At 40.0% G+C, this 19,468-nt stretch overlaps 2 protein-coding genes across 3 annotated transcripts; one reads left to right on the top strand and one right to left on the bottom strand.

The window, feature by feature from the left end:
* Positions 1-695: 695 nt before the first annotated feature.
* FASTKD2 (FAST kinase domains 2) lies at positions 696-11,272 on the bottom strand. 2 transcript variants are annotated; one of them, XM_059475919.1, is made up of 12 exons: positions 11,225-11,272; positions 9,877-10,644; positions 9,366-9,469; positions 7,834-7,942; positions 6,372-6,495; positions 5,100-5,239; positions 4,642-4,814; positions 4,093-4,256; positions 3,371-3,589; positions 2,437-2,521; positions 1,290-1,404; positions 696-843 (listed from the first exon to the last, which is right to left on the bottom strand). In XM_059475919.1, exons 2-12 carry the CDS (start codon positions 10,534-10,536, stop codon positions 724-726), a joined length of 2,013 nt encoding a protein of 670 aa, XP_059331902.1. In that variant the 5' UTR covers positions 10,537-10,644; positions 11,225-11,272; the 3' UTR covers positions 696-723. The 2 variants fall into 2 exon arrangements, with proteins under 2 accessions (XP_059331902.1, XP_059331901.1); XM_059475918.1 differs by lacking the exon at positions 11,225-11,272 and having other exon boundaries at positions 9,877-11,147.
* A 105-nt stretch (positions 11,273-11,377) lies between these two features.
* Positions 11,378-19,164, top strand: MDH1B (malate dehydrogenase 1B). The gene is made up of 9 exons (XM_059476230.1): positions 11,378-11,399; positions 12,005-12,117; positions 13,051-13,185; positions 13,335-13,477; positions 14,197-14,699; positions 15,640-15,781; positions 16,715-16,878; positions 18,012-18,151; positions 18,839-19,164. Exons 1-9 carry the CDS (start codon positions 11,378-11,380, stop codon positions 18,893-18,895), a joined length of 1,419 nt encoding a protein of 472 aa, XP_059332213.1. The 3' UTR covers positions 18,896-19,164.
* The last annotated feature ends 304 nt before the right edge of the window (positions 19,165-19,468 follow it).

The following is a 19,468-nucleotide window of genomic DNA, read 5'->3' on the forward strand; positions in this document are numbered from 1 at the left end:
TGAGTATTGCAACACCTCTATGAATAGTGGTGGAACTGCTTATATCAGAAACAGAGAAGGAGTCAGCTTATAAAGACACAGCAGATCTATGTTCTTGCACTGAGAAGCATCATAATCTATTACAGTACCAGTGAAGCAAAGGGCTCAAAAGAAAAAGCATAAGGCAAACAGGACCATTGCTGGCCTAAAGTTCTGAAAACTGAGCAAGATTGATTTTTTCAGAAAGTTTCCACATGACTGGATCTTTTAATACACCACTTAGGCGTAGTTATTTACTGATTTACCATACATAGTTCTGCATAAAGAACTACATAGTTGAGAGGAAATCCTCCTAGTGCCTAGCTGTGAGCTAGGTTGCAACAGCACTTGAAACAGTTAAACTTACATCTTTTCCCAGGATAAGCTCTAGAAAATAGAGAAATTTAACTAGGAGCATGCAGGAGGGGAAGCAAAGTACAGATTAATCTAAGACACTGTAACAGCAATAGATGTCAGGATGCTTTCTGGATCAATTATTTCCTTCCATTAAATAAAATCAGCTCCCACCTCACAAAAGAGAGCCCTGACTATCAGCAGGCAGCGTTCATTTCACAACCATTTCTTACTCAGTAATATGGTGGAGCAGGTAGTTGTATATAAAACTATTTATCTCTTCTGTTAAAATCCTTACAGAAATTACACAAGAAAAAGAGAAATCAGGAGACACAAAACTCTTAGTTTATTTTAATTATTATTCTGCACAGTTGCTTCAGAAAAAGAGAAAGCATCTTCTGAATAAATTTTTCTTTTCAAAAACTCAACTGCATCTTCATTTTTCATTTCCTGAAACTTCTTGTTCTGGATCTGTAAGAAATTAAAAGGACAGGGTACGTTATTTCTATTGTCCAAACTACCCTGCCCTACAAACTAAGTGCTCAGCAATGAGAAGGCCACAGGAAGTTGTAATGTGAAAACAAGTTCACTTGAATCATTGTGTCTATAAAAATCAGGGAAATAAGCCAAAGACACATAGGTTCCTCAGGTACAAAGCAATTCGTGGCTTGAATTTTTTTCCCCTTAACTAATAATTTACTGATAATGGTTAAGTAGTAGCTTGTCTTTTAGAGTTCCTCTCTCTTTTCTCCCTAGTGACAGAACCACTACCTTCTAACTAGGAATTATACACAATTACCACTGTGGAGAAAGCCCACCATTCCTGATGAACCTTTATGCTTTGTAGAACAAGGCCGGATCTACCAAACATCACCGTGCTGCTAACAGAAACAGGGACAGGGCAGGGCTCTTCTCACCAGAATCACATGATAGCCCAGTTTATTTAGATGCCTCTTCTTCATTGCCAGCTTCCCCTGGGGGTGTGTTGTACCCAGACAGAAGGCAGACGCAGGAGCAAACAGAAAAGCCAACCTGCAACCAAGGAAAGTAGGGAAGACTTCACTGTAAAAATGCAAAATAATACTTTATAAGACAATGATTCAATGATGTCCATTAGCACTGCAGAATATACATGTGTCCTTCTGATAGGCAAAAGTATCAGGACTGCACAAATTTCATTATCTTCTTCTTTCTTCAGGTTCAAGTAATTTAGACTCTTTTCTTCCATGAGCTTCACACAAGCACCAGCATCTACCCAAATACCTACAGCAGAATTAGGTACTTAGATCTCCACTTCTCCCACAATGAGAAGGAAATAGATCATCCAACATTCTCCATTAATTTGACAGGTTCTGCATTTACTTTGATCCTTTGTTAATGACATTCATAATCAGTCACTTCCTGCCATAATAACCTATTTGGAAGGGTGAGGAAAGCTGAATGCCTTGGAACACTGAGTTTCTGTTACACAATTCACTAGCTCCCCTTTAATCAAAAAGCAAACTGTACAAAATACATTGCTGTGCAGTGATCCAGCACATAAATGTTAAGCATTACCCAATTCTGCTTAAGCATTACTTAAATGATATATGTCCTGCTTCAGTTACTGAGAGGACAGTCTTCTACACAAGATTAAATTAATCACCTAAAATGTGGACATCATGATCCTTTTTATTCAAATTATATTTCAGTATCTGAATTAACTGACATAACATATCATTGAGATGCAAATTTTTGAGAATTGAGAGAGTATCTGAATATTTAATTGGACAAACACTTAAAAAAAATTGCTACCTGCATTCATTACAAGAGTATCAGATCACTGTGATGTTTCCTGCCTCTTTCTCTGAAATGTTAAATGTTAGCCTCTGTTAGAAGAAGGTATCGAGCTGGATGAATTGTTGCTCTGCACTGGCATGGCAACTTTTGGCTATTCTGGTGAGCACAAATAACAACTGAGCCACCTACTTTACTTCTGCAAATCAGTGAACCAAAGAAGTAACTGGACAGGATACATGCAAATAAAACTAGCAGGCTAGAAAAAATATGCAGTAAAAAAACCACCTCTGAACACGGGAGTCAGGATGATCATCTGTTGCAGTTATGGGGAGCACCTTCTTTCTGTCTGAATCCATTCTGATTTCAAAATCTGAAAACAAAACAACAAAATATTTAACTCTGCAAGAGGTTAAAATTAATGTTGCTATTTGAACCGATTAATTGTTCAAATTGTTTTCAAATGAACAGCTCATTTGAAAAAGTTAATAGACACCATCGCTGGTCTACTGGTCTGTTTCTAATTGCTGTTCTCTAATAATTGAATTATTACTGATAGTTTCCCCTCCCTGCAATGAATATAGAGCTATAGCTTGCCCATCTCAAGAAAAAAAAAATTTGTTTCTGGAAACTGCAGATTTAACCTTATAGAGTGAAATCATTATTTAAAGCAACTACTCTTGATCGCAGTCTGTCACGCCTACTCAGATTTTCCCGCAATCCAATTCCTCATTAGAAATATTTAGGAATACAAAACCAAAAGAAGTCATATCCCATTTTAGAAATGAAAGTAGAGCATACATCTTAGCCAGAACTCCAGAGAAGAAACAAGAGAACAAAAGAGAAGAAAAGAGAAAATAAGGCAGCTGCTGTTTGGCTTTCTTTCTAACATAATTTGGTACTAACATGTCAACTCTGTCAAAGTTGGCCACATTGGATTTATGTACAATTAACATGTGCTTGCTGATGCCTGAAAAAAAATTCCAAAGCAGCTTTGTAAGCAAGAGAAATCATAAAAGTTTTAATAAATTGACTTAAAAACTTTAATAGAAGCATCCTTAGAAGTAGATTCACCAATCAATGACATAATTTGTTAAATTACTGTATCTTCAAAGTGTTAAACTTTTAATCACTTGCACCCTATTCAAATTTATTTCCATCTCATCATTTTGAGGATTATTAATCTGTATTAAAATAATATGACATTAATATCACTTCATACCAATATGATATCTATATGGCAGCTGAACATTTTGCAGAAACATGTTCTCATCTCCCAGAAGTTCTATCAGTGCCTCCTGAGCCTTTCTGAGATTAAGGGATACTACTGAGGACATATTCTCAGTCGGCACAAAGGCAGGCTTTGTGAAAGAAGGGCTGTCAAGTTCCATACACGTTTTCACACAGCGAAGCATCATTGTGTTTTGTTCCTTGGGATCATCTGAAAAAGGATACAAAAATTATTACACGCAATATATTATTCCACAGAATTTTTCATTTAATTATCATTTATAGTCTGTTCTAGCATAGCAAAATCCACTTGACTAGTCTAATAGCTGTACAAAATTGTAATGTGGAAACTAAATTCTCCTACAAACCATTCCAAGGTCCTCACTGCAGCTCAGAGCATTCCAAATCCCACTTTCACTCATGACTCCAGGTACTAAAGTTAATTTGCAATGGTTAAGACTGCCTATGTTTAAATGCACACCTACTGTTAAACTGTTGCCACCATGGGGCCCAAGACAATAAGCTTGATTCCCTAGAGCACACCCAGATCACTCAGATCACCATCACTACATTAACTTTGTCTTGAGGACTTCAAATTTAATATTAATCATGCTTGTGTTCTTTAATTTCTAATCTGCTAATACAATTACAGCAAATTACATACACAGGCAGACATCCTGTTTAAAAGAAGAACATGACAAAGTAAGGTCTGACCTGGCAGTACAAGTTCATCCTTGCTGTCCTTTTGCAGCAGCTCATCAAGGGCACGCTGGGGAAGATATCCTAAGATGCCCAGTAAATACACTGCCTTCAGCAGCTCTATGTTGGAAATCTGAGGCAGACACTTGTTCAAGCAGCTATGAAGAATCTCAAAAAACCTTTTCCAAAAGGAGAAGAGAAGTATCTAAGTACACAAATAAGGCTACATGAAGTACATATTTCTAACAAAAACACAACTTAGAAATCTTTATTATCTTGTATTATGGTATTTTGTGTTATCTAACATTAGTGTTTGATTCTTACTTTGAGGATACAGCTGCCTATGAACAGATTTAGTAGCCTGGTCAGTCTAGAACCTGTTTAGTCTTTCAGTTAGAGAAAAAAAATATTTAGAAAAAATATGAAAAGACACAGCAATTTACCTTACAGATGAATGAAAGAGAATTATGAGCTCTTTCACAAATAAAATTAAATACTAGAGGCCATGCATTACTCTGTAATGACTATGTAACATATTATCAGGCACTCCAAATGAAAACTTACAGATGCTTTTGGACTCTGGGAACATGGTTGAGTCGTGAATACACTCGAAGAACAGTCAAAAGGTTTTTCAAGTTAAGGAAATCAGGGTCTTCTGTCACCTTCTCAGCAAAAATATCCAGCAACTCAGTAGGCTGAAAGCCAAGTGTCTCACAGGAAGAGAGAAAAAGGATAATCTAAAAGAAAAGATAGCTTTATAAGTCAAAAAAAACCCCAAAGAAGTTGATCCTACCTGTTGATTTCATAGAAGACATTTTAAATGAAAGCAAATTTTTCAAAATTTTTGTTTCTTTACTTATCAATAAATAGAACAGCATTTTAAAAATGTAACAGCTTCATCAGATTGGTATTCATAAACATTTGTTCTCCAAAGATCAAGGACAAACATGAAGAAAGGTAAGATGGAAGCATCAAATACTCTATTAGTATTGCTATAAATTATTTGGTCTCAAAAAATTTACCTGTCTTTTGTCCCAAAGGTAGGCAGTAGAATGAATATAGTCTGCTAAAGCTGAAAACAGTTTCACATTACGGTACTGGACAGTGTGACAAGCTTCCAGAATGAGAATTAACTGCCGAAATGGAACATCGTGGACATTTTCTGCAACAGAAGATCAATGAAGGACAAATCATAAAAAGCAATGGGAGCTGTAGGTTGGAGACATTGAGACATTGCAGGAACAGTTTGGTTAAGGGGTGGAGGAAGGGAAAAATATGATAAGAAACTGTGGAAGACTCTGACTAGCTAGGCAAAGCTTGAATGAGCTAAAACACATTAAAAAACTGAGAGACAGAAGAAAGCAAACTGAGCCAGAATCAAGCTACAATACATCAATCAGCAAAAGGGAACAAATTAACAAAATAAGTAAGAAGATTGTGTTCCCAGGATGTCTTCTGTTCCAGGATTTTTGATTTTCAGCATGCACCAAAAAAATGCTGAAGAAAGTCACTGCTCCCTCTGTGTATGCCACCTGACCTATGTGCTGAGTTTGGTGGAAATCCTATGGGAGAAGGCAGGATGTGCAATTAAAGATTGTGCCCTAACATATATGAATAACCAGGACAAATAAAAACTGTACAAGCAGCCTCAACATTTCTGGGTAATTTCTATTAAGAATGCTATTTTGCTACTTTCATGCTTTTTGAGACACAAATTCTTATGTATTTTAAGCATGAATCAACACATACTGACCACATATACTTAAGCAATGTTTTGGAAAGGTACAGAGAGAGGTACAGAGAAAGCATTAGCTTTCATTTAATATTTTTGTGGGATACAGCATGAGGCTATTAAGCAGTACTCAATAATTAAATCCAGTAATCAAGGAAACGCTATTTTCCCTTTAGTTTACCAACTAATTACACTAAGTCACCAATCCATCCTGTAAGTTGCCAATTTCCAATTCAGATTTGTTATAAAATTTTATTTGAAATCTCTTTTCCTTGCTAAATTAAATTCTTTTTCTTAAATATGTGTACAGAAAAAATTAAAGAAAAATATGTAAGTCAGATAAATGTTAAGAAGGGCAGAGCTGACAGGAGCTATTTGCTTTTATTATTTATCATTAATTTTCTGTCCTGCTGCTTGTCAAATGGCTCCACATAACTAAAATATCCTGTAAAACAAAGACGTTTCCTGAGTTTTAAAGGAAATCAGAAAAGGGAGATGAGACAATAATTAGGAAGAATTTGGTATAAGGAAGGGAAATTTAATTAACATATTTTTTTCTTACCTTGGATCTTTTTACTGCAGGGATTCAGGATTGGAAGGGAACAATAATTCATTGCAGCAAGAGCCAAAAACATACGCAGCGCATTCGGAAAAGTCAAACCATCTATTTCTCTCAGAACTGCCATCTAAAGTGAACCAGAGTTTATTAAATCCTTCATTCTTCAGGTATATTATCATTGCTTTCTGGTGAAGACATTATCACCAAAACTTTCCCAAAGTCCTTAGTTCAGATTTATAGGAAAGAAAAAGAAGCAAAAAACAGTAAAAGCATATAATAACTACTGTAAATTTCTTAATACACAATTATAGCAGGTCAAGTGGTCCAGAAATGTGTCACTACACAAGTTCCCAGTAATTTGCCTTTATAAAGTTATTTTAAAAGAAAAAAGCCTCCTTAAAGGTCATTTCCAAATCAGGTGAATACACATCTTCTACCAACTTTTAAGAAAGAAGCAGAAATAAAATAGACACAGTTAACTTAAAAGTTCATAGCAGTCCAATTATGGTTTTGCATGTGCATGAAAACTGTAAGCCTCCAAAGTGATTTAACAGTATGTGAGTGGCCTGTATTTTACATAAACACCCAGCTACAAATGTAGACTGAGGCAGAGTCAGCTCTGATGCCAGAAGGGAGACTTCATGTATAAAAGCCATCATTAGCTTGATATAAATGAGAGTAACAATGAAACTACAAATTGACTGTTAAAATACACTATTTTCACTGTATACATATCAGAGATTAAATACAAAATTCATCTAAAATAAATTGCCCTGTAAAAAAAATAGCACCCTGTGGGCTCAGAATATTACGTGCTCTCTGTAGTTAACAAGTGCAAATGTTATTTTCCTCTCAGTTTTATGATGTTTCATGAATGTTATTAAAACCTCTGACATCAGAACCCTACAGTTATGTGATGAAAACACCAGTAGGCCCTGTTTGAAAAAAGGTTTCCAAAAGGATTTTTAAATCATGGGACAAATCCCAGTAACCCTGCCATAATACCTACAGCCTGCTCCCAGCCATTGTATTTCCCAGGGGACCTACCACATACACAGGAAAGCAATACCATGAGCTTGGGGAGTCCTGGCATCTCACTGCCTCCAGTCCTCCTGCTCTGTACAGTTACTGGACTTGGCCTCAGCACAGACCACTTTCCTGTCACCTTCTTCAGCCACAGGATGGGCAAGGAAACCAGGAAACAGCCTGTGAGCGCTTCTATGAAACACCATGTGGCCACTCAAAGAGGTGAGGGCACTGCTGTTTTACTGCCTCAATCTGTTTTATTACCAGCCTCCAAATATAAGTTCCTCCTACAGATATAGCTGGACTCTGATGCATATAGCAAATACAGTTACCTATTACATTTTCTCTTTCAGTGTCTGCAAAGAACCATACACAATTTATAAACTATGCAAGAGCAGAGGCTTTGTGGGAGTAAAAATGAGCCTCCAACTAACTTTACCTCTAATTTCTTTTTCAGAAAAACTGGAGCATCTTTTCCCAGGCATTTCATCAGGTTTTGCAGAATAAAGATGTCTCTGATGCTTGAAATGCGCTGCTCCACTAGTAACCTGATGGAGAAACACACACAAGAGCTCTCCTCATTTCAGCACAAACAGGTAAGTACCCCCCAACTCTCACTGATGTAGCCCCCAAGTGAAAGCTGCAATTCCTTGCTCTTCTCCCATCTTCCTTTTTTTTTAATGCTGACAAGACTACATGACATAGCTGCAACACAGATATTTTACACATGGAAACAATTATAAATGCTTTCTTAATGTTAATCCCGATAGATGAATTGTTGTTGCTAATACACTTAAGAGCAGGGACCTGAGCAGACTGCACAAGCAACAGTGCAAATATGAGTGCTGTTAAGCCTCAAGGAATTAACAACCTTCTGCAGAAAAAGAAAATTGCACATTTTTATCTTCAAATCATCGATGCGTGGGCTAGTTCTGAAACAGACAGGAAACTCAGGAATGGACACAGACAACAACTGGATGCAAGTGAGGAACAAAACCAAACAAACAGTGCTGTGGGCTGAACAGGAGATAATACAGAGATTGTCTGCACAAGATGAAGATGCACCCCTAGCACCTCCTCTTCTGACTCAGTGGGTGGCATTGTAATTGTTAGGTCTGAACCACCCTTAAATATACCTGTACAGGTAAACATACCTACAAAAATATTAAGTGTCACTTTCTAAGGCAGTGCACTGCCCTGAAACTCATCCCTGCAAACGGGCCAGAGCTCCAGACATCAGGACAGAAAAGTTAGATGGCACTCCTGCTTTCCACCAACTTTTAAGAACTGTGTACCTGTGCTTCCAGGAGAACTGGCTTTTGGGCATCACATCCACTTTCTCAAAGCAGAACATGATACAGGGTCAAAAGTACTAATCCATGGCAAGTTTTGTGATAGCCTCAGTAAAATCAATCTCATGGGAAAGAGCATTTCTGGTTGCACATATAAATTACACGGGCCCAGAAAAAAAGCCAAAGAAGTTATTCTGATAAATCACTACACAGAGGGCTTGCTGGACACAACTAGTCTTCATCAAAGTTTTCAATTACTAAACTGCAAGAAAATATTCCCAGGCTGCTAAACAATGCTTTTCATCATGAAAAATCAGACAGGTCCCTAAGTAAGATGGTCTCATTATCTCCTGTCTGCATACAGATGAAAAAGGGATAGATATGTGAAGGGACTTGATCAACATCACAAAAAACCTGCACTGGTAGAGCTGCAGTCAGAACACAATCCCCTGCAAAGCAGTCTAGCACCCTTTACCAGTGGAAGCCCTCCTCGTTGAAACTGCAAAGACAGTGCCAAAATTCACCATCTAATTCACCAGCTCTAATGTCATGGGATCATTTAAATCCTAAAACCACAAAATGTATTTTGTGTGCAGACATACCGTGGATGATTTCTAACAGACAAGCATTTCAACAACATTTAAATATGAAGGACACGTGAAAGATATATTTTTCTCACTGTAATCCAGCTTGAAGAGCGCTCACATTCTTGTCTTTATCCATCCCTGCTAAAGTAGTTGCCAAAACTGAGATACATCGGTTATCAAGTTGATTGAGCTTCTCCTGTTAAAAGTTTTGACAATGTCAGATTATTTCAAACCAGTAAAAGTTTCAGAAAAGAAAAACTGACTACTTTTAATCTGTAACTGCCATTTTCTTTCCCCCCTTGAAAAGTCAATTTACAAGCTTTAGTTCTACAGAACCCACAAGGTCTCACATCAGTCAAACTTAGTTGACTTGGAAGAGGTAATGATTTGTGAGATTTCTGCTCTCTTTTAAATCCAAAATCAGGCAGTGGTTTCAAAAGTTAAGGAAATTAGAAACACACACAAATGAATTATGGGAACTGTTTCCATGGACCATCAGACTAAACCAGGGATGTAACCCAACTCTCTCTGATGCTGCACAGCTTCCCAGAATTACCCGCTGGTCATCCAGCCCAAACTGAGGAGCAGGGTTTTCCCACGTACCTGGCACACCCTCACCAGGGTCTGGAGCAGGAGCGTGTTCTGCGGCACGCCGAGGTTCACCAGGGCGTGCAGGCTGAACACCAGGTCCCCGCGCGTCACCCTGCGCGCGTCGCGCAGCAGCTGCTGGCACAGCTTCATAAAAGCCGGGTGCTCAAAGATCAGCTGCCTCTCGTAGCGCTGCTGCTCCTCCGACAGGTTCTTGTAGAGCCTCCAGGCCATGGTCAGAGCATTTGTGTAGTGCTTGGTGGAAACAGCCGCCTCTGCAGCCAGGTCCAGCGCGTCGCAAGGACAGGAGCACTTCTGGAGGCTGGTAAAGAACGGGTCACTGTGATCCACAGCACGCTTCGCTTTGAAGCTCCCAGCATCATCCAACTTTTCAACTTCCAAGGAGCTCTGGGAAGCCTTCTCGCTCACCAAAGCCTCTGCACCTGTGCTATAAACATCTGTCTTTTGAGATACAAATCGAAGAGACGATCCATGCAGAGAAGGCAAAATATTTAAAAGTAATTTCCTGAAGTTCACATTTCCTAAGGGATCCCTGCATCTGCCAATCCACAAAATGTGTTTTCTTGTTGTGGCTGAAGATTTGGGAGTGAGCACGGAACTGTACCTATGCACACATCTGACAGTATTTAACAAATAACTTATTTTATTATTCATTTCTGCTAATGTCTCATGAACAGATTTGAAACGCCAACTCAAAGTAAGGGATCCGATGACATTCTACCAGTGGAAACAGTCCTGGAGAAACTGCACAAGATCACACATCTGTAGAAACAATTAAAAATTAAGGATTAGTTACCAGACTTTCAACTCCCCCGGTTTCAATTGCCAAATCTGCACAGTTTTACAGGAAGGGAGAAGATTTGGTAAAAGACTTCCGGAAAATGATTTGCAGAGAGGCTTTTATTTGGTCTCCTACATTTCAGTCAAATATCCCAGCACAAGGGCAGCTCTTGCTTCCTCCTTGCTGCTCTAGCGGGAAGCAGAGTCTTTTCCTTAAGGACCTTTCCCCAAGTACACGCGTCTCCCACCAGGGCTCTGGAGGGTCCCTGCAGACTTTCAGCAGCGGGTAACGGGATCCCACCCGCCAGCCTGCCCCAGCCTGCCTGCCATCCCACGGGACAGCCGCCCTCCCGGCACATCCGCGGGCGCTCGCTCTCCCGGTGCCGGGGACAAGCCGCTGGCTTTCGGGATCCCTTCCCGCTGGCCCTGGGGGCGCTGCCCAGCAGGGCGGGACAGTACACGAGGACAGAGGTCTTTCGGCGGCTCCGCAGCGGCTCGGAGCACGCCGGAGGAACGGCGGCGCTAGCGCCGAGCAGGGCCGGGGCTCCCGCGGCCGCGTTACCTCGCACGCGCACCGCCGTGACACCGGGCCCGGCGCGCCGCCAGCTCCCGGCGGGCCGCGCGGGACGGACGGCGCGGGCCGAGGGACAAACTGCTGCGGCGCGCGGCGCGTTGCTGAGCGACGCCAAAGCGACCGTTGGAGGGCGGCGCGCGCATGGCCAAGTTCGTGGTGGCGGGTGAGGGGAGAGCCGGGAGCCGGGTGGGGCAGCACCGGCGGCGGTGGAACCTTGTACCGAGAGCCGGGCAGGGCACCCCCGGCAGCGGCACCTTGTACCGAGAGCCGGGCAGGGCAGCTCCGGCAGCGGCACCTTGTACCGAGAGCCGGGCGGGGCACCTCCGGCAGCGGCACCTTGTACCGAGAGCCGGGCGGGGCACCTCCGGCAGCGGCACCTTGCGCCGGGACCCGGGCGGGGCAGCTCCGGCAGCGGCGCCTTGCACCGGGAGCCGGGCAGGGCAGCTCTCCGTGCTTGCAGCAGTGGCCCTGTCTGCAGGCTTACCCCCGTGCCCCTTTGCGGCTCTCCGGGAGCCGTGTCCGCACGGAGCGCAGCCTCAGGCGGTCCCGGGTCAGCGCTCCCCCTCATCCCGCCGATGAGGCGTCAGCATCTCTGCTGCTGTGCTCCCAGAAGTGGCCTCCTCGGCCCCTTGGACGCTGGCTCGGGAATGTTTTTCACCTGCAGAATTACTCTTCCTTAGCTAGCTCACAATAAACGATGTTTGGTCTTTTAAGCCCGTATCAGTGAATGACAAAACCATCCAATTGTGCTGCTGTTGCTGTTTGCAGGTAAGGCAAACTGCCCTTACTATGCCAAAGCTGAACTCCTGGCTGACTATCTCCAGACTAACTTGCCCAACTTCAGGGTTCACAAGATTACTCAGCACCCTGACAAGTGGGAGGTAAGAGATTGTAAATCAAGTAGCTGGTAGGTGCTCCAGTGCTCTACAAACCAAGAAATGTGCTTATCTGCAGTATGTTTCTTCTTCTCCTGTATAAGTGGTTTGCTCTGTAGATAGAGGTGCTGCAGAAGCATCTGTGGCTGTGAGAGCCAGGCAGAGGAAAGGTTACAATGTTTCGAGCAACTGACATCTCTGAGTTTTACTACAGAAAACGGGCACAAAGTGTGGACCAGCCTCAACTCTATTATGTCAATAAAAAGTTCAAGGTGGTTTTACTTGCTTGCTTGGTTTTCTGGGGTATTTTTAAAGTATAAATGGCCGTTCAGACTGTAAATCTTTTGCTCACTGTGATTACATATACCTTCAGAGTTCTTTCTTGTCAAGAGCCTTTGTGGCATTCAAGGGCTTTGAATTACAGTGGAAGTATGAAGTTAAATATCACATATTTGTTTACAGTGTGGATGGGCCTGTCTGAGTATACTTATGTCATAGACATGCTGCCTATAAGGCTCAGAAAAAAACTGCAGTCTTACTCCATGAAATAGACAGTACTGTGGTATTTATTACCTTGTGTATTTTGCTTTACACCTCCACCAAGTAACTCAAACAGTTAAGTGAGAAGCAATTAACCTCTTCATCTTACTTACCTTCTGTGGCTCAGTAAGAATCCTCAGGTTACTCTCTGCTTCACAACATTGCTGTCTTCTGTACCACTAAGACAACTAAGTGAAATCCAGACCTGGAGGTGAGCTATCCCACTGTATCACCATACCTTGCTTTGTGTTATTCCTGCATTTTGTACCCACTGGGAATTAAATTCTGAAGCACCTTGTAATTATATATTGAGAGGAAATAGTAAGAAATGCTTGTAGTTGTAATGTTTAAATGTTATCAGATGTGATGTATTAAAACATCTGGTGGGGATGTCATCAGCAGTGGCTTCATGACATTTGTGAAACAAATGGATGGAAACACAGACAGTCTCCTATCATTTGGAGAGAACTGTTGGACCGTGGAGGGAAGGGTCAGCTTCTGGGAGGACTGAATGATTTTCTGGAATATGCTCAGGTAATAAGCTGCCTTTAATACTGTAAGCCCATGTTGTACAACATTGTTGTTCCTTTTTCCTCCTTCAAACATAAAATAAAGCAATTGTTAATGTTACCTTGATGGGTTTGGACTGCCATTTGCTTAGGGATCATCCTTTTTGTTCTTAGAAGTTTTATGGCATCACTTCAATGATGCTGAGTGAGGAGATGTTAGCCATTGCTGAGGAGAACCTGCAGGCACATCTTGAAATTGTAAAAGAGGATGAAGAGATTAAAAGTCTTATCAATCCTATGCAGATCTGGATTACCAGGTGAGAGTGAAGAGAGTATCTGTGAACTTTTACTCTGTTCAGAAGAATGCACTTTTTCCTATCACATATAACAGGTGTAACCATCTGAAGTTAATCACAAATCCCTGTAATTTCATGAATTTACTTGGTTCTGCACCCTCACTATTAGTATTTAACTTAGCAATTGGTATATGACTTAGAAATAATTTATGGTTTTGTTATGTTCTACACCAGTTCAAAATGAGGGGTATGAACAGGCATCATTTGGACCTCAGATCAGTTTAGGGAAAAACAAGTATAAGCTAGAAATAAGCGAGAAATTCTCTAGCAAAATAAGCTAGAAATTTTATGGTGCAGCTATCTTGCATTAAATGTTGTTGGAAATATTAGAGTAGGTAAAGAGTAGGTCTTTACTTCTAGAAATTCCTGTATTTCTAGTGGTCCTAATAGAGCACCTTAAAAAATTGTGGTTCTATAAAGACATAAATTTTAAGTGGTGGCATTGACTGAAATGCACAGGATGGAGAAGACTTCAAATGAAAGGCTTCAGGAATGAAAGGAGGACCCAACTCTTAATTCTTAACCTGTTAAAATGACAAAAGGAGCAGTAAAGGGTACAAGCTAATGGTATCTTTTAAGTGCAATCCAGTACAAAATAAACACCTTTGTCTTTATGTAATACTTCCAAGCAAGCAGTGGTTCATTGTTAACTGTAACTTTTCTACATGCTCTCTTACCAGTGCATCAGCTCCAATCTGTTATCATCTGATCCCGCTGTTGGCAAATGGAGAAGTGTTTGGGATGACCACAGAAATCAGTATCCATTTGCTTGACACTGAGCAGTTTAAGGAAATGCTTCACGGTATGGTAATGGAAGCTGAAGACATGGCATTCCCACTTCTCCGCAGTATTTCAGAGCACACAAAAACAGATCAGGCTTTTATTGATGCTGATGTTATCATTGTTCTTGATGATGTCCTCTTAAACCTTGAAGTCCAATCCCTTGAGAACTACATCAGAGAAGTGAGTGAGATCTGCCAAGTGTATGCCCCCTTGATTGAGAAGAATGCCAAGAGTGAGGTCAAAGTCATTTCATCAGGAAAAACCTTTGCAAACCTTAAGGCAACAATGTTAAGGATGTATGGCCCATCCATTAAGCCTGAAAATATAATTGCCATTTCAACATCCTGGGAAAGTGCAGCTAAAGCCATGCTGGCCAGGAAGCTGAATATGAACACAGCAGGTGAATGTTTATTTAGCATTTGGGGAATTCAGTGCACCTTCAAGAGTATATATTTAATCCCAGAACACAGTTGATATGCATGCAGAAATGCACAGCGGTGCACCCACTGAATTTCTTGGCTGTACAGAATGCCAGAGTCTTTGCTAGCTCTGAGATGCAGCCCTGCCACTCTGGTGTGTATTTCATGCTGGAAATATGCTAAGGAAGACAATTGTTTTGCAGATTGGGAACTAGGACTTCAAGATTGCATTTGCACTCTGTAGTGCATTGTTGTTTTGGAGCCGTGAATAAACATGACAACATACTGCTGTGCAGATAATGAGAGTAAAGTAGAACTGTGTTGTAGTATTATTTTGAGGTTAATTAACTTCCATTTTCAGGTCAATTGTTATAGCTTTGTTTTATTTGCACAGTTCTGCACTGCATAGCAAAGGGGTGCTCTGAGAGTCTGCTCAGCATCAGGATTCTGTGAGTGTTGCATGGCTAGAACTGGTCATTGATGAAAAGTCTAGATATTTTGGAGCCTAATAAAATAGAAAAGCAAGTTAAGAGACTGAATAGTCTATCAACAGGTTATTTGAGAAAATCCTTTTGCACCAAAGCAGGTAGTTTTTTAAATGGTAGTTTTTACTGTTTTTATATTTGTTTTTAGAGGATTTTAAAAGAAACCTAGCTGTATGTTTGCAATATGATTTGACTGTTTTAAGAGTTAAAGATTTACTAGATTTTGTCTATTATTTACAGTAACATGATATAAATTAAAGCTTCTTTTTCAGCTTGTGATGAGGTTTCATATGTTAGGGAGAACTTGGTTGCATTTTTCAGGTCAAATAATTTCTGCTACCAAGGCAGGGCACAGATTTGAATAATTCATTTTGAAAAGGATTTATAAAGCCCATTTTTCTGAAATTATTTGTCTTTTCACTTTCCTTTGTTGCAGGAGTTAAAGATGTGATTGTTTGGGGCAATATTACTGGGTCTAACTACATTGATTTGTCACATGCAAAACTTTATGGATATGAATGTGCTATTTGGGGCCCTCCTAATTTTCAACGTCCTTTGTTGAATATGATTTATGATAGGTACAGTACAGATTTATTTCTTTCAAGTAAAATTAAATAATTGCTTTTAATCCATGCTTATCTGAATTGTCTAATAAAACATCAAGAAATGTTTTTGTTTTCAAGATTTGTCCTTACTGATTGGCACTGTACATAAAGGAAAACACAAGTTGAGGTACTCCATCTGCAAAAGAAGTTGGGTAGATCCTAGTGCTGTGCTACTGCACTCTCCTGCCAACTCTGTTTATAACTATATTTTTCCTACATTTTAAATGGATTTCTCTTATATCATGAGCAGTTTATAAGAAGTGATAGAAGTCCAGATAGTGATTTAGATGTCTAGTTTGCATGAAGGAACTTTGAAATAGTATTAAACAGATTTCTGAACCTGAATTACATGGAATAGGTTTGAGCATACTAATGTTGTCAGTTTCCCAAGACAGATGATTTGGTAATATATGTGAAAAGGATACCTAGCAAGTAGATAGCTTCCTGTGGAAGGAACAGTAGCAGAGAAAGGGTGGGTGCAGTGAGGGGGCAGCAGATGTTACATACATCCTGGCCTGGCTATCTGGAGCTCCCACTCTGGTCTAGACTTAGCATTTACTGGAGAGCAGACATTTCTATGTTCTAGGCTTGTACTGAACCTCTCACAGGCAGACTGGTTTGTGGCTAGGCTCTTACAGAAGACAGTAATATATCAATTACATATAAAATATGAAATTACATATAAAATATAAATTACAGTAATAATAGAGGTTAAGACTTAAGTAAATGGCCTAACTTTGTTTGACTTTTTTCTCTGTCTGTAAAAATGTCTTGCTTTCAGCAGCGATGTTTGAGTAAGTTTTGACTATTTTCTTTCCTCAGGTTTGGTTCTTTTTTCTTTAGAAAACTACTCTTCCTCAGTCATCTTAGTTTGTCATGCTTTTTCTCTCCATGTCTTGTTGGCAGCGAATGGATCCACTCAGAGCTGGTGTCGGCGCAGAGCACGCTGGGTTCCCGGGTGTCTCGTTGCAAGGGAATGTTACCTGCTCATGCCATAGCCACAGTGCTGCGGTACTGGTACCATGGCTCTCCTTCTGAGGAGATCATTTCTGTGGGAATACTTAGTGAAGGTAAAGCTGGTTTTGCTTCACATGTTCTCTTGTAGCTTTGCCCTGCATATAATAGCTTTCCCCATCTATAATGTTATTTTTAATCAATATTTTTCATTTAATAAAATCTTGTAAAACAAATCGTGTGAGGCTAAGAGTTTGTTTCATCATAAGAACTTCCAAATCTAACAGAGCTTGTGATAATGCTCACTTTTCAGAGGCATCTCTTAGGTTAATGTTGTCTTTTTGCAAATGATCTCTTAGTCTTTTCGTTTAAATGCTTTTCTGATGTATGTGTTTTGTGCAAGAGCTCTTTATAATTCTTAGAGCCTAGCCTATGAAAGTGTGTTCCTCTTGTATCGTTATGTAAACCAATAAGAGGAATATTTCACAGCAGCCATTTAACCCTTATGAAATCAATAATTTTTCCCCTTTTTTAAGATGCACAACTGATACACAATTGTGTTATTACAACACAGGAAAGACACCTGTTGGAGATGGTCCAAAGGAGGGCCTCATAAAATGATCACAGGGATGCCTCTCTTATGAAAACAGGCTGAGAGAGCTGAGGTTGTTCAGCCTGGAAAAGAAAAGGCTCTGGAGAAGAAAAGGTTCTGGAGAGAGCTTATAGCACCTTCCAGTGCTTAAAAGTTCTTCTAAGGAAGATGGGGACAAATGTTTTAGCAGGACCTGTTGCAATAGGAGAATGGGCAATGGATTTAAAGTGAAGGAGGGTCAATTTAGATTAGATATAATTAAGTTTTTTTACAATGAATGTGATAAGACAGTGGAACAAGCTGCCCAGAGAGGTGGGAGACGTCTCAACCCTGGAAACATTCAAGGTCAACTTGGATGGGGCTCAGTTACATTTGAAGATGTCCCTGCCCATGGCAGGAGGGTTGAACTAGAGACCTTTAAAGGTCTCTTGCAGCCCAAACGCATCTGATGCTATAATTCATGCACATCTAACTGAAGTACAAAGTTACAGTAAAAGGGACATTCTTTTTTGATCTGTAGATTGAAAAAGGCAGTCTCCATTTATAATGAGATCTTACAGTTGTAGACTTTTGCAAGTCTGTAGGACTTAGTGTTGACACTGGTGAGGATGTAATCAGAAATAACATGTTTTATCCTTTTTCCCCCCTCTTCTTCAGGTCAGTTTTGCATTCCTGAAGGAATTATCTTCTCTATGCCAGTGAGGCTCCAGAATGGTAACTGGGAAGCCATGACAGAACTAGAAATTAATGAAACGACCCAAAAAGTTCTATGGCGCTTAGCCCACGAGCTAGTTCAGGTGAGGGTTACTTGAGTCTCGTGTATGCCCATTCTGCCACCTATGGGCACGTTGTGATACAACTTTGAGCACAGACCTTTAAGTGTTAGGTGTACAAACTGCACACATGCACTTAGGCATGGTAAAGACTGGGTATTTATAAGTGTAAGGTAAGGTTTGTGTATTGAAATTAACAGACAACTGTTCTGCCCAAAAGGAGATGATAAAATAAGTTTACCTATGTACATGTTGAATTTGCACCCCAAAGTTCTGCAGGCTTTGTGCAAAACAGAAATATTTCATTTAATGTTTCTACATTCTATGTTGATTTTGCTTATATTGTATTCAGAGTATGTCTATGCTAGTATACATATCTTTTGGCATATTTATGGCTGTGACTTTGCATGAATGAAGGCCAGACCTTACTAGAATTAGAGATTTTTCAGAAAATACAAAATCATTGAGTACTATTTTCATAATGAACCTCTTGTCACTTAGTGAGACAAAAAGAATTTATTTGTACTATTGAAATTTTTAAAAAGACTGGTCCCAAACTCTACATTCCAGCTTTAATCAGGTTCTGTGATCTTCAGTCATACTAGTAATTTGTAAGGATTACTTTGTTTTAACATATTTTAAGTTTGTGCTAGAAATTAGTGCAGATTAAAAGAACGGGTGGTATTAAAATATGCTTTTTCTTTCATTTAGGAAAAGCTCGTTGCACTAAAGGAAATAAATGAAATGCATCCATATGAAGCAGAATAAAAACTCCACATCTTCTCCCACGTGTTTCTCTACTGCTTTTCCTATAATTTTGCTTTTCAAGTTTTGTCCTCATTCATCAAAAGAAGAACAGATAAACACTAAATCATGTTTCAGTTTTGTTTTTTCACTTTTCCCTCTATTTTCAGGCTGTGAAACTCCTGCTCTTTTCCAATGTTCTCACAATTTCTTTCTAATTTTCATTTCTACAGACCTTTTCCCTACTTTGTTTTCTTTCTCCCTTCCTTCAGATTCTTTTCAGTGCTTTTGTATCAGCCTATTCTTTATTATGAGCTGTTCTTCGCCATTAAGGATGGGCTGAAGAATGGGGAAACTTTTCCGAGTTAGATACCCAGAGCCTCTACTGAGCACAAAACCTTTTGGTTTTCCATGGTTGGTTTTTGGGAAAGGACTAAAGACACAGTAAGACATTCTTCATGAATGCAGGATTTAATTATTTGGCTAACCATGACCTTGTTTAACCCAGACAGGGAATTCCCAATGAGATAAGAGTGTCCTTCCCTGTCTGCTCTCTACCTGTATGGCACTGCTGTTCTGTAGAGCTGTCCTGTTCCT

Source organism: Ammospiza nelsoni, chromosome 7 (genome assembly GCF_027579445.1).
Source record: "Ammospiza nelsoni isolate bAmmNel1 chromosome 7, bAmmNel1.pri, whole genome shotgun sequence".
Taxonomy (NCBI): Eukaryota; Metazoa; Chordata; class Aves; order Passeriformes; family Passerellidae; genus Ammospiza; species Ammospiza nelsoni.